We start from the raw sequence: 16,365 nt of genomic DNA on the forward strand, positions 1-16,365 counted from the left end.
CCTGACAAAAACATTGCATGCGGCGCCTGTGGAGTGTGGAAAGTCTCTCACAAGGAACGTCACGGCAGTGATTGACAAGCCAGAGGGCCAATCCGCGCACGTCTTTCACACTTTGCATGCGGCGCCTGTGGAGTGTGGAAAGTTACTGGAGCGCGCAGCTGCGCGTCTCTCACAAGGAACGTCATGGCAGTGATTGACAAGCCAGATGGCGATCATCGCGTAAACGATTGGCTGATGTTTTTAAGGCCCTACCTCGTGCACAGATGATGTATATTAATATTATTCCTTTCAGTGCACCTAATAAATAGTCTTTTATCAGTTAGTAAAGACAGTTTCAAGTAATATTGCAAAAATGTATAAAACAAAACATCCTCTTTAGCACCTTTAATGTACTTATTTCAGTGCCTGAATAGCCTACAATAAAGATCAGCATAAGCTTATTCTTTCTAAATATCAAAAATCAATTTTTTTTTCAGTTTTATTTCGATAAATATGACATACAAAATAATAAAAATTGTGTTTAATATAATACTATTTCTACATGTTGTAAAAACTGACTCCTGTACATGGAATTTTTACCATAGTAAAAAACATTGTCATCATTCATCTCTTTATTGCAGAACAAGACTGTCACATACAAAAATATACAGAGGATTTACAACAGTACTCATTGTTATAGCAGCATTAAATGAATGGAATCAAATTATTTTTCCAGGGAATAACATGAAATAAACACATACTTCCGTTTTGTATTTTCAATACACTTCTTACAAATTATACAATCTTAATATATTACACCAGTTCAGTATAAAGTACACATCAAATCAAAATTGAACTTATTTATTTTGTTAGCTCAAATTGCTAGTTTTGTGAACAATTCATCCGTGCAAGTCAATCCACACAAAAAAATGGTTTGGCTTCGTAATATTTAATCAAAATCTGAAAATGCTCCTCCCCTCTGCAACGGTGCCCCTTCTCTGATGACATCAGTTTGACGGCTTGGGTTGAAATCGTTTAAACCACTCCCCTCCAACCTTTAGTCTGCTATGAGCGAGAGATGGAGAGGAGGAGCGCTAAAGTAAAACTCTGCCCTCTATTTAATATTCCGTTTCACTTGGAAATGCGTCACAACACTGGAGAAAAGTCGTTTGCGACTTCCGGTTCACGCGGACTTTAAACTGGTATTATGTAAAATGATCTAAAATCTTCACATCATTAATTCTTCGGAGTATTATATGTGGATGTGCTACTTTCAGGTGTCCCTTACTCGTAAATAAATCTCACAAGAACAATACCGTTATCATAGCCTACCAATTTTTAAAAATAAAGATTTGTTTTTTTAGACAATATCCTTGTTATTTCAAATAGGCTAACAGATTTGTGTGGACATAATCATTGTGATAAAACTTTGACAGCAATTCAAGGACACATTGCTAAAGTTTTTGCTCGTGGAAACCCTAAGCAAGGCAGTTACAGAAAGGAAATAATAAATAACATTACCAAAAGAACCTGACTGTGTAAATTCTTGACAAACAGTTCGCATTTTATTAAAACATTGTCCCGAGAAGTCGCCGGCGCGAAGGTAAGACGGGACTACAGATCCACTGCTTTGCGGATAAGGGCCTATTGCTTGTTTTAAAATCTTCCCGGTCTACTGACATTTATTAAGACATCTGCTTTAAATATAACAATGCTCATGACAACTTTCATTAACTCTACAACAGGTAAATCCACTTCACCAGCTAATTATTCTTTGACAGTGTTAAATAATTTCTTATTTATTGGGCTTCAGTTTTTGACTTTCTCTGTGTCTTGGGATTTTTCCTTTGTGCACATCATGTGCCTACCTAGACAAAACAAGAAGTAGTAGTCCTTAGACACACTGACACTCTCACACGTAACCAGAAGTTGAAGACACACACACATTTCTTATTTGTTATATTTCTTGAAATGCCATACATGGTAAGGTTTGATTCTTAAGTCGTATGATTGGATGCTCAAACCATCCTGGAGATTGTTGTTTGACCTATGTCTATAAATATGTCCCTTCTTCCTGAATAAATCTGAGAACGCTTTGTACCACACTTGATCAGTGTCTGCTTGGTTATTCTCCCGAGATCTCACGCTGCTGCTGCCACACATCACAGGGGTTGAGGTGCCTGTTTCTAAACTGATGACTGAGACTACAAATATTTAGTCATGCCATAGAAATATAGGAGCAACCACAAAAACTTAAGTTCGGTGCGTGGGTTCTCTGGTGGATAAGGTCTACAGTATACTGAAATGCAACACCGGCGTTTTCAAACTAAAATGGGGTCTGCAGTGTTTTCAAAAGTCTCCATTTTTGAGGTTCGAAAACGCTGGCGTAGTGTAAACGACAGGCGTAACCGTAGCAAAACGTATTCATTTTAAAACAAAAATGCATTAGTGTAAACGGGGCCTAAAATGGATCATCGAGTGTCGCTGTCGTGGCTACTTAGGAAAAAAACTTAATCGCGTGTCAATTGGCGCACCAAAAACATTCTTGTCGCTTTATAATATTAATATTGAACCACTGTACTCACATGAACTGATTTAAATATGTTTTTAGTACCTTTATGGATCTTGAGAGAGGAAATGTCATTGCTCCCTATGGAGGCCTCACGGAGCCATCGGATTTCAACTAAAATATCTTAATTTGTGTTCCGAAGATGAACGAAGGCCTTACGGGTGTGGAACAGCATGAGGGTGAGTAATAAATGACAGAATTTTCATTTTTGGGTGAACTAACCCTTTAAGAAAAGCTGTTTTGGTTAGTTAAAACAAGATATTGCAAACACGTTACTTTTTTCATCAGATAAGACTACTTTTTACTCTATTCAGTGTGTGATTTGAACTGATACAAAACCAAATTATGACATTTTACTTAATCATAAAAAATATCAATACCTTTCAATTTATACACCAAAATACCAAAGCTAAATATGGTCAAATTTAAATATTTTCAGGCAGCTAACAGCTTGATGCTAGCTTAGCATAGCTTGATCTGGTTTAGAAAAGCTCTTTTGATGAACTAAAACAAGATGCTTTAAATATAATGCTACATTTTTCATCAGGAGGAGGGATAGGATGTTTTTATTGGACTAAATTTTATCTTGTTGCTTTACTAACTGTAACAAAATTATAACCAAAGTAGTACAATTAAATTCAATGATATTTCTAAAGCTTTAAATTCTTCAAACAGAGTTTCAGATGGTAATGACCCTCACCTCGACATCGTCTCCCATCCTCGTCTAGTTCGAAACCTTCCCCGCAGAAACAGGACGTCCCGTTTCTCATGATCACACAGTCAAACTGACACCTCCACTCCTGGCAGCTGCGCACCAACTCTGAGAAGACACAAACACACATTTAAACTCACTCTTTTTGATTCACAGTCTTAATATCCTGCACAGAGTTCACTCACACAATGAACATGCATTTACACTCAGTGAAACCCTCCATAAAAGCACAATGCCATTTCGCCAATATGAAATCATTTTTTAAAAGTTGAACAGATGCAGCCTCATTATGACACCATGATTCAGCGCTTTTTAAGTGGCACTTAAGGCCTGTTTCCGTGGATGCAATTCTTCCAGGCGAGCTCTTGCTCCAAGCTGCTGTCAATACACAATGGTAGAGCATTGTGTAATATTTATCACCTGTGAAACGCTTACGGCCTCATAATGAGGAACGTTTGACGATCACGTTTGCCCGCGTTGTGCGCCACATGAAGATGCCCCCATCTTTACTTATTTATTGATCCCAGAATCGGTTGAAAAATAGCAGTGATTTATAAACGCTTGGGCTGCAATCTGTTTCAATTACAACAGCCATAGCCCATATCTGATGTTTTTATTCATTTGGGGGTGTGGCTAACAGGTCACCTTTCCTTTTTTTACCATTTGTGATGGATTTAAGTGTGTGGCAATAAATATTACACAGGAAAGAGCGAAAAAGAGAAAGATTGGAGGTATTTTAGCCACTCTAAACGTCTAATCGCGAGCAAGAGATTTCTAGCGTGCTATGAAGCCCACATTAATAATAACTATGCACTGAGAAATTCACCGACCCACCCCAGGCATGCGCTCGGAATGGCTTGAGTCTGACGGTTTTAAATTAAGTACTTCTTTAAAAATGTATCACAGCGTTTAAGGGTAATGCAAAGCGTTTTACAATATGAGTTTAACTGAAAGTGAAATATAATGGCTTTTTATCTATTACAGCGAATGTGTATCCACTTGAGCTGGAAGATGTTTAACTATTTATATGTGGGACTAGCGACGGGGAGCGACTAACAGTTCCTGAAATATTTCATAATCTTGGCTATAAAGAGTTCTTTATTTATTTATGCAGATGGGGCATCTGAGCCACTAAAATCTGTCGTTTTATTCTTTCACATAACAAGAACTGTGAGCAATAACATCTTTTGTTTCCACAAAACACGTACACATACGGATTTCGAGAGACAAGGGTGAGTAAATGAAATGACAAATCTTTCATTTTGAGGGGTAACTAACCCTTTACAACAAGTTTTTGTTCTGACTTGACTTGACTAGTTGTCATCAGTACAACATTTGACAAAACAGTATTTATGCTTAAAAACAATCCAAGACAGTTTTCCAAGAACAACCACACAGAAAAATAAAACAACATGACTTGAAATAAATAATGAACTTCATATGCATTGCATTTGCGCCAAAAGTATGGTGGAATTCATGCCCAAGGATGAAGATGACCTAACTAATAAACTTAAATGTTGCAATCAAAGACAACGGCAGCATGCCAAACCGACACAAACAAATGACATAAAACATCTCAGAAATGAAACATGATGCAGTGCCAACAAAAGGCTATTATTTTATTCACAATTTAATTATCCCATCTAAACAAACCATTTGAATGCATAAATAAAGTCTCTGGCAGTGTAAAAGAAAAGCAGTAACTGCAATCGTAAATTTTTACCAGCAAAAAAGGAAGCAAAGAAAACTGCTAATAAAAGACGCAAGTGACTTTTTATTTTGTGTCTAATGTTTTTGACACTTATCTAACCCCAGAGATTTTGACTTTCTTGAAATGTCAGTCTTTGCCCATTTGGTGCGGAAAACAGGAACTTCACAGAAATCTATCAAAGAAAAAGAATGGGAAACATACATTTACAAAGACAGTAGAATCTAGACATCTCCGATTCAAAACAGCAGGTGGGGAGATTTGATTATCAGAAGAGAATCACTCTTTGGAGCAATCAATGCTTATGCTAGAAACCAAAAACTTCAAACGTAACTTCAAAAATAGGTCAGAATCATTGTTTACATGGCGAGTGGTGTCGAATGTGTGCAGCTACTGTAGGACGCTCTCCGCCACCCGGATTCACACTAATCTCCTCTGAGCGGGAAGGAGGCCATTATGGGTGGACTCTCGCTGCGAGTTAGGCTCCCGCACAACAGGATTTATCTCCAGTGAACTCCAGAGCTCTCCCTCAAGGTGATTTTCTCTCAGTGAGGAGCCCTACTTCCTCTGACACTCGCTGGGTGATGTAGTGCTTACGGCAGCGGTCCAGGAAGGGTGCTGAGTCTTACAGGGGCGTAAAGGTAAATGCCTGTAGATCTATTTCTCTACCCCAACCCAAAGAGCTTGAACTTTAGCTGCTGTGAACAATCAATCACTCTCGGGAGTCCCGTACCACATTAAAAATTGAAGGCCGAAACCTTGAAAATCTATACAGACTTAAATGCCACAGCTGTTTTTTTTTTCGGACCACCTCTAAGTTTGTCACATTCAAAAGATCCAATGAAATGGTTCACAAATGCTATTCATATTTTTTAACTGAAATACAAAGTTGGGCTAGTACATATTGAACAGCGTCCACTTGTCCTTCTTTTCAATATTTTCAAAAAGAAAAGAAAAGAAAAAATCAAAGAAACAACAATGACAAAAAAAAAAAAAAATGAATGGCTTGTTCTTTTTTAAATGGCTAGTAGAGACCTGCAATGATTTCTATAAGGGAGGAAAAACAAAACAAAATAAAATAAATGAAGAGATGCACCGATGTATCGGCCAACAATCGATATCGGCCAATAAAAGCTATTATTATCACTATTTTAAAAACAGTTGATGATCAGGGCCGATATCCTGTCATTCAAAAGGGTGCGTAAAAATGTGTTCAGACTGCAACTCATACTGTGTGTGAAGAAAATCTCTCTTGTATTGAATTTAGTTAATGCGACAATAACGCAGGCTCTATAATGCAGGCTCTATTTGACCCTATGAATCACCCGTAGTTAAAACCAGGGTTGCCAGATCTGCATTTTTGTTGTTGTTGTTTTTTGCTACATCAAACATCAATTTGTAGCGCCTCCCATCCAATAATTGCAAAGAGCTTTGTGCTTTGTTACTTCTGATAGGATTTTTTTTTTCTGATAAGTCTCCTCTTTCAAATTCTTTCATTTTATCACAACATTCAAACAATAAATGGTGTTTTGACGCTCTTAAATGTGATGTGACAAATCAGTATCGACAGAGAAATTTAGTATCTGCGCATCTCTAAATAAAATAAAATAAAATGGGTAGACTTAATAGAAGGTACATGAACATGCATGTCAATCAAACTGAGAGCAACACACAAGGGAAGCAATCATTTATGAATCTATTATAAACTACATTTGTTTTTTGCTTTTAAATCACATATTTAATTTAAAACCTTTCACATCAGCTTCACCTGACTTTAGCATCTCAATATCTTCCTCAGATGTCTAAACGAACCAATCAGAAAGCTGCATCATAAGCCACGCCCCCTTCCCAGCAGGAATCACCAGTCCAAAGAACACGGCATATGTCTGGACAGTCCTATTATTCACTCACAGCAGGTCTTCCCCTCAGTCTCCATCATTAGAGCGGCCACCGTCCCCAGGGCTCAGACAGCTAGGCCATCACTGCAGTGGAACGAGAGCGCGCTTGTGTATTTTTCTGTTTGTGAGATCAGAGCAGGTGACCGGGGGGTTCGCACCTACCAGGCAGTGTTTATAAATAGATGACAGTTGAGCAAAAACATGCTTTGTTAGAAAAGAAAGGACGGAGGTTGGAACCAGAAGGGAAGTCGACTTTCTAAAGCAATAAAGAAAATGCAGAAAACTCAATGCCAAGACCCCCTAAATGGAAAATGGTATGGAAATTGAAATGAAAAACTGAAAAACAAAACTGACATGGTATGTTTTCACAGTAACAGCAAAAAGTAATATTGCATAACTTCACAAACACCTGCACCTCAACCTAGAGAAACTGATAGGAGGTGGATGTGAGACATCTGAGGTGTAACTGTGAAACAGAGCTGGTTTATTTTGCCCCTTCATCAACACTTCAGAATCGACTGCCAATGTTGGAAGAGGATTCAGATAAACTACAGATAAACTGACACAAATGAACTGTGCTTAACGTCTAAATCTACACTTAGCCAGATTGATGTGGCTGTAAAGGCTCTGCACTTGGTGGCTCATCCAAATCCTAGTCGAGCTACCAAAGGACATCAACTTGGCACATGAAACTGCCCTTCCCGTGACCACTGTAGTTTCGCCCCTGGGCAAAGCACTTAACCCTCAGCTGCTCCCATCATACTGTAATATGCCTACATTTCCAGCACTCGAGCGAACACTTGCAGACTCTCTGGATGAATGAATTTAGAATTTATTTGATGAATTCTAACATTTGGAGCCATTAGCTAAGGATTGTCAAATTCCTGTGAAGCTACAAAATTGCATTGTTTGTAACAGTTGCTAAGCAGTCAGAAATATACAAAGGAAGTAATACACAAACCAAGGATGACTTCCTTGAATGTGCCAGAAACAGGTCAGATAATATTACTGACCTCTAAGACAAGGACGACAATATTTGTATTTGTTTATTAGTGAAGGTATCTGCAAACAATGGCACATACCTGGATTAGTGTTTGATTTTGTCTTTTGTAATGATCTCAAAAGAATTTTCAAATGATGTCTACTAAATCTTCATGACAACAAAAGTCTTCAACATAAACTTGTCTCGATAAAAGTTTAAAAGTTTTTTTTTGTTTGTGCACAAAAACATTTGTTATGTCTACATCATTAGTAAATAAAGTTGATATGAGGAAATAAGATCACAAGGATCTTTTGTTGTGTCAAGATCAAAAGAAAATAAAGTAGATATTAAAGGGCATATTGCAGGTTAGAGCTTTAGTGATTCACTGTTTAAAAAAATAATGTATGAAATAGATTTTCTTGAAAAAACACGCATACATACGCTACATAGGCTTCTGGAGTCGTTTTTTGTGAGAGAATTTTACTTCCGCATCTGAAAAATGCCAAATCGGACGTGACGTCACTGAAGGGAACGCGATCAATATAAACTATAGGAAAACAATGGATCGCAGTGACAGTTCGGATGCTGAGGAAATTGTAAATGCTTATTTATACTCATATAACTAATCACAGCCATACAATTAGCCTGCTATGTGGTCAAGAGAGCAGGGACAGGCCAGAATTAGACAGAATAACGGTCAAAAGAGACAAATTGAGCTGTTGTGTGAGGAGAAGCAGTGGAGAACAGGACAGAGACCGGTGTTAGCTAGATATAACGTTAACGACATGTGCTCAGATCACAATATTTTGCAGATTATTATCATGAATCAGGCAATAGCAAAGCTATTGGTCTTGTAGGAGTAGGCCTAACTGATTATTAATAACAGAAACGAATAAACTTTGATCAAGCGTAGGCCCTATGTCACACGCGTTAATATCCGTCCACACTAACGTTACGTGATATAGCCGTTTCTCATCACGACTGATTTGGTAGTTAGCAAATGTAATAATCAAACACAAAACTTAAAATGTGCATGTGCATGTCTTCATCGGATCCGTGATCATGTCTCCCGCCGGCGGCCAAACATATAGTGTTAACTTACTGTATGTATTTCATGTTATCCTTTATTCATTAATTCTGTGTTATGAGTTTATTCCGTGCCCATTCGCTGATTGTGTGAGGATGTATGACGCTGTGATTATGTAGTTGTGTGAACTTGAATGTATAAGTTTACATACATGGCATGCATGAAATTGGAGTATTTACATTACCAGCACATCATTCAAAACTGTTTTGTGTGAGTGTGAGACTGTATGCATGTGTACATAATTTGTATTCATCAGTGTTGAAATTGATTCAAGTAAAAACGGTGAAGAAGCATAGCGTGTGTAAGTTTATTCATTTAATATAATCATTTACAGAAGTATTACAACGTTGAACTCCATCATATCGCCAGGATGATAATCCTCCAGTCTAAAATGAACGCGTTTTTCGACGCAGATGCAGAAGTGAAGTCCCGTCTCTTCACCTGCACAAAACAAACCCCGGCACAGAAGATAGCAGCGTAGTTTTTCTTGTTAGTAAACCTCTGTACTCGATGTCCTGACAGGCTGAAGTTTGTGCATCCTCCACAAACACAATAATTTACCATTACGATGATAAATAGAATACAAAAACTACCGAAAACACACTGATTCACGGCCGCTGTTGCTAAATACCAATATATTCTGCACTGAATCAACACAGAGCTCTGCGAACATCTCCCTGTAGTGACGTAAAATGACGCGACGCTGAAAAAAAGCGGTTTTTACAGAGACCGTCACTTTATCTACTAAATTAATGCCCTTATGTCTCGCAAAACATTTTTAAACCCTGCAGTACCTTTTTATATGGTATTTTTGTACAAGGTTATATATTCATCTCTAAAAAAATTTTAAACCTGCAATATGCACTTTAAGAGAACAGCTTATGTCTAGATAATGAAAACATTTAAGGGGGTCGCACACCGGACGCGAAGCTCGGCGCCGCACAGCGCCGCGCCACGTCTTTAAAATTCAAACACATTGTTTTCTATGAGAGTACGCACACCGGCGGTGACATTCGGCGCCTGTCCGCGGCGCCCAGCTACGACTCAGGAAGTTGTTCAAAATCCTGCCGTGCCACAGAGCGCCATTTCAAGGTTTTATATTAAATTTATATTATATTTCCCTCAAATCGTCAATGTACATACTGATAAGTAGCAGTGCAGCAGTTTTTTTGTTGTCCGTCAATATTTGATCTGTTTGAGGAGGACATAAAATACAGGGCATTCAGAAACCTTCATAGTCTACATTGGATAAATAATATAATGCAATTATGTCTGTTGAATACTGCATAATTTAGAAGTTGATATTCTTTAGTACTGTGAAATCCCCACAAAATACGAAATATTAAATATATTATATATTATTATACATTAGATATCATGAACTAATAATGAACTGCACTTATACAACCTTTATTAATCTTTGTTTATGTTAATTACAACATTTACTAATACGTTATTAAAATCAAAGTTGTATTTAACATTAGTTAATGCACTGAACTAACATGAACAAAGAACAACTGTTTTTTAACTAACATTAAGTTAACAAAGCTTAATAAATACTGTAACAAATGCTCATAGTTCATGTTAGTTAACCTAATACATTAACTATGATAACAAATTAAACTTTATTGTAAAGTGTTACCGAAATAACTTGTTTTGCTAATGTTTTCACTCGGACTAGCTAGTTAACGCTAGTTAAATAATATTGCTACAATGTAACATAGTTGCCTAGACAACCGATACAACAAAACAATAACAGACGTAATGTGATCTTCATTAATGAACCTTCAAAAGCCAGCTATTATTCAATACAAATAAAAAAATAAATAATAAATAAAGTAAGAACTCACCCATCGTGCAGCTTTTCTGTCAGAAGCCGATTCAAAATTGAGCTCGCGCGTATAGAATGTGAGATACCTGAGACGCGGCGTGGCGCTGCGGCGCCGAGCTTCGCGTCCGGTGTGCGACCCCCTTTAGAAAACATCTTTATGTTGATCTTAAAAAGATTGTATAAATATATTTAATAAAATCAATCAGGCTTTTATAAAGTCAAAATCTTGTGAACAGATTTTTCTGTGATCTCACCATAAAAATTATGTAGAGATCTTGAGAAGACATCTTTTTATGTCAAGATGAGAAAATTAAGTTGGCATCACAAGAAAACTTATTGCGTCAATCACAAGAAAACGTTTTTTCTAGGTCGAAAGCTTGTAAACTTTTGTAATGGACAGATCACAAGAAAATTAAGTCGAACTGGTGAAAGAAAAACTTTTGTTGTATTGAAATGAAGAATATTTTATTAAGTTGAGATCAAAAGAAAATGTAATCGTGCTCTTGAGAACTTGACACCAGATGATAATTACATCATCTTCAGTTGGCTGAAATATAACAATTCACATCTAGTTACATACAAAAGATATGAATTACCAAAAAACAATATCTTGCACAGATGGATGATATCAATCGTATACACTTTGTGTGTGTGTGTGTGTGTGTGTGTGTGTGTGTGTGTGTGTGTGTGTGTGTGTGTGTGTGTGGCTTAAGATATGTGCATAAAAAGATCCTGATGTTTAACCTAATCAGGCACAAGCATAAGTAGAGCAATTATGTTTCACAACGGCTGTAAAAAGAACAAAGAAAAACTGTTGTTCCCAAGATAAATTTACCTTTAAGCATCTGACGGCGTTCTTGTTATCCCAATGCTTTGTTTACTGTGTTGCCATTATATAAAAGCCACTGTGAGGTGTAGACTCTTTTGTTTGCAGTTCCTGTGTGCGTTTCTCCGTTTTTTAGTCGTGTTGCTGTGTGGGCTGCTTTATTCAATTCCGTATATTCATTAGGGACTGACAATGCAGATGGGGAAAGTGAGGCTAGTGTGTTATTACCACAGGGATGTTCAAAGGTGCAACACAAAGACTGTTTCTTGCCTAGCACCTGTAGTATGTAGTACGCTCCAATCTCTGAATGCCCAGGAGAGATAAAGCATTACCTTCAGAGGGACCATGGTCATGTCGTCTACCAATGCTTTTGACTGTTTTGGTGCAGAACAAAATGCTGCAGCAGACGTTCATGGCACATTCGTGGCTTCTAAAGAACTAAGAATGTTAATTATGGAATGCAACTGAGAGCAACAAAAAGAGAAAGGTGCTCAAGGCTGAAGCGAAAATACCAGTTCTATACAAGTACAAATGAGAAGAATCAAGAAAATGGGCCTTATTCCTGAAACATTTGAAAGAATATCTGTGAAAATTGTTCATAAATCCACTCTTGTGTAAACTGACAAATTGGAATGAATGCAACAATTTAAAGGTGCTCTAAGCGATGTCACGCGTTTTTAGGCCAAAACATTTTTTGTCACATACAGCAAACATCTCCTCACTATCCGCTAGCTGCCTGTCCCCTGAACACACTGTAAAAAAACGCGGTCTCTGTAGTCGCCACAAGCTCCGAAAACAGCAATAAAAACAAACTGGTGCAGTCTGGACCACGAAACATAATAAACATGCTCCAGCCAATAACCGACAAGAATGATTTTAAATGCGCGTTCATGACTGTTTCAGGAAGCACGGAGGGGAGGGGGAGGAGGAGGAGGGAGGGTCTAGCTAGCCTCTGTTTTGTTTGACAACACTTCGAACGTCAACAGGAAGTTACTCCACCCAGGATCGCTTAGAGCACCTTTAAGAATGTTTTCTATTCACACTAACATTTTGTTTCATGAATGCTGAGATTTTGGTAAATCATTGGCTTTTGCATTACATTCAGTGTTGGATACCATTTGATATCTTGGAATTTTGACCATAATGTTTTTCCATTACCTGAAATTTGAAGATGGCATACAAAGCAGTAAACGATTAACAGCCATAACATTAGGGGCTTTCGCACCGAATAGTAGGAACTCAGTTACAGGAACTAGCCACTAGGATGAATTTCTACCCCGGGCATTGTTCCTGGTTGCATTCGCACTGGGAATAGGAACTCTGAAGCAGTCGACAGCGGGGTCTTTAAAGTCGACACGAAGCGGAAGTTGCGATTGTATTTTCATCTCTACTGTGACGTCTATCCGAGTGAAACGATATCTGAAATAAGAGGGCGGGACTTGATTTCATACTTCGGGAATTGATTGGATCGTTGGAAGTTGCTAACAAAATGGAGGCAGATCTGAATTTCTCTCCACCGGACTCACTGCGAGCACCCTCATTTTCGGTTTACGAGGGCACATAAATAAAAAAAAATAATGAAGTGCACGGATAAATTATTAATAATAAATACTACAATATTCCATAAAAAATTTGAAAAAATAGAGTTGTCAATTTTGATTTCATGGCGACTTTAAGCACGGCATTTACAAATGCTAAAAACCGGTGGATGGAAGATGCCGTTATCGGAGCTGTGTTTGTTGTCTGTCGTGGGTTTTGTGATAATGGAGATGGAATGTAAACGCAGAATTTAAGTAACTGAAAGAGCAAAAAGTAGGGCTAAGAGACGAAATCTCCTATGACATCTTTCAGTATTACATATCATCAAGGGGGGGAAAAGAACACAACCCTGCAGACAACAGGTAAACGCCATTATCACTGTTTTCCATGTTCGTGAAGTAAATATGTTTACACAGCTTTTTAAAAATGTTGGGTGCCAGTGTTTAATATGCGTTTGCCAATCAGTTTACACTTACGTCACTGATAGTTCCTACATGAACGGTCATGTGACATGCGTTTTCGTTTGTGTAGTGTAGACAGAGATCGTTTCTGAAACGCAGTGTAGACGAAGATCATTTTGATTTTAAAACGCCGTTTTAAAAAGAACTAGTGTAAATGGGGCCTTAGAACTTAGAAGTTTGCTAGCAAACTAAACTAAATTTCTGAGCATAACGATGCTATGCAATGCTAGCATTTGTTTAACATGTATACCATTATCGACAGAGAGAATGTGATAGAGTGAAATTGTTCCATTTGCCAATCTTTCGCACTTTTCCAAGTTGAAAATTCCAACTTTCTGATTTTAGTGGAATGTAGCATGCTTCCCTGACAAAACTGCAAAGAAGTGATGTGATTTACTAAAAATACCTGCTTCCCATGTCTTTCTGTGGTGGATTTGTCAAGAAATTCAAGTGCCAATTTTAAGCTAGTCAGACGTTCTACGTTGCTTTTTGCCTTTGAACTTCCCAAGATTCCTGATTGCCGTCTTGGCCTTCACTACAGCACACAGCGAGTGTTCTCACTCAAGACCTCTTTTCCATCAGAATTGAAGTACAAACTTCGATTTGGCATCAAGAGCTGTCAAGACTGTCACATGTTCTAAGGTTTGTTTTATCATTTGTAGGCTCTGATAAACATTCACCAGTGGGAATTCTTCAGACACGGAGAAGGAAGGGCTGAGGAGGGCTATACATAAACTTCCAAAAACATACATACTGTATAAAGGAGCAACACCAGCTAACGTTATTAATATGTTAACAGGCTGCAAGCGAGGTAAAAATCTATCACTTTCTTTCCTCAGGAGATGGAAAAGAAATGGTGCATCTGGTGCATCTGTTCTACTCTGCTGTTTGAGAGCAGATTCAGTTTAGACTCAAAAGCTTTTGCCCAAGGAACTGCAACAGAAGACAATTCTAGCATACTGCTAAATGTGTACTGTGCAAAAACAGAATGTGAAATGGTATATAATACATTGTGTCACACGCTTGTTTTGCACTGTGTCCATTTATCCTCTTGCAAATAAACAGAATAAATAAATACACTTCCTTTGGCTGGCATCATTAAATTACCTCTGATTGGTGCTTACTCAGTGGTTTGCCCAGACTTGTTGGGATCAGATTTATTATTTATAAAAACAAATACATTTAAATGTATTTATTTTGCCTGAAACATATGCCAAATTATATGAAAAATTACTCCAAGGGAAAAGTAAATGCATTTTCAATTTTATAATACATTTTAAATAAATGAATGAAGAATAAATGCATTTGTAATTTGTAAATGTATTTTCTTAAAATATATCTTAATATTTTGAAATACATTCAAAAATATAACTTTTTGTCATATGGGATTTTGTGGCCAGAACCCCCAAAAAAACCACTGCAGACTACAAAAAAAACATACAATAAATACAATAGTCTGCAATGCTTGTTTGAGAGCAGACTCAGTTTAGTCTAACTGCAAAAAGACTGTGTAGTGGTAGAGAGAAATAAAAAATAAAAAGTGCAAGTGCAGGAGGGACACTCAGCACATTTTCAAGGTTACAGTCCTTCCTGTCACATAAAGATATAAAGTTTATGAGCTTTAGCATTTCCTTTGTGCTATAAATGTGGATGTGTAAAATAAGGCAGCTTCTCAAGCCCAGAGGGCAAAGAGCCCATCACTCATGTTCAGTAATGTGCAACCCAATCTCTAGACACAGACGACTAAATGATTGCTCTGTAAATTCAACAAGACCTTTTGCCTGCACTGTGATTTTATAGAAGGAGACACTCCATGATGTCACATCATCATACAAATGCACGTATAAGTGAAGCTCAGGACGAATCAAAGTTTGGCAAGTTAGCATGGTCCAATTAGCCGATGCCAATTTACTGAAGCAAAAGTGGCCAAATTAAACATCTCATCTTTATTTTGTTAGCTAACCTTCAGATAGCAAGCTAACCTTCAGATAGCAAGCTAACAGCTTAGCCTCCTAGCTTAGCACAGCGCTAACTGGTTAAAAATGTTTTTGACTAGGTAGGACAAGATATCATGGTAGCAAACTTTGTTTCTGAACAGGTCCCTTCAGATAACCTCATAGCTTAGCATAGCGCTAACTGGTTCAAAATGTTTCTGAATAGCTACAACAATTGGTCTTTTTTTAAGCATAGTGGAATACTAGCCATAATGCATTGTGGGCCGTTAAAGTGTGATTTTGTACACAAAACTGTACGCTCTTCTGATCTGAGACAAACCGATATATGCGACAGATCAAGAAAATCTTCCCCGTGGAATGTGCGTGGCATTGTGTTCTTTCCTTGCATGTTTTCAGGGAAGTTAATTAAATGTGTGATTCTCTTTTTGTTTTAATTCTGTTATCTTCTCCACTGCTCTATGGCGTCTTTGTTAAGTTATTCATTTCACACGTCTACAGTCAGTCAGTCTGACACCGGCAGACGCCATCTGAATAATAATAAAAAAAGATATAAAGTCCTTATCAGTCCCCCATGATCTAAATATAATCTGTGTGAGAAGGACCAAAACAGTGGGGAAACGTGAAGATAAGTGATCATACTGAAACGCACACTCACACACATACACACAGCTGAAATCCCTTTATTCTCTTTTCTTTAGTCTCTAGTGAATAGCCGTGGTCACCTGAAGGCAGGCTCCATTCCTCAATGACAAAACAAATCCCCACGCAACCAAGAAAAATAGCCAAGAAAGAGTTTCAAAATAACACACAGTGATCCA

General features: G+C 37.7%; 1 protein-coding gene across 1 annotated transcript in view; it reads right to left on the minus strand.

The window, feature by feature from the left end:
* Nucleotides 1-16,365, minus strand: part of lrp1ba (low density lipoprotein receptor-related protein 1Ba) — a 306,610-nt gene that overhangs the window by 226,920 nt on the left and 63,325 nt on the right. The window contains 1 exon segment of the mRNA XM_048163800.1: nt 3,249-3,368. Within this exon segment, the coding sequence (XP_048019757.1) occupies nt 3,249-3,368 (120 nt within the window).

The sequence above is a fragment of the Megalobrama amblycephala genome, linkage group LG2 (assembly GCF_018812025.1).
Source record: "Megalobrama amblycephala isolate DHTTF-2021 linkage group LG2, ASM1881202v1, whole genome shotgun sequence".
Classification (NCBI taxonomy): domain Eukaryota; kingdom Metazoa; phylum Chordata; class Actinopteri; order Cypriniformes; family Xenocyprididae; genus Megalobrama; species Megalobrama amblycephala.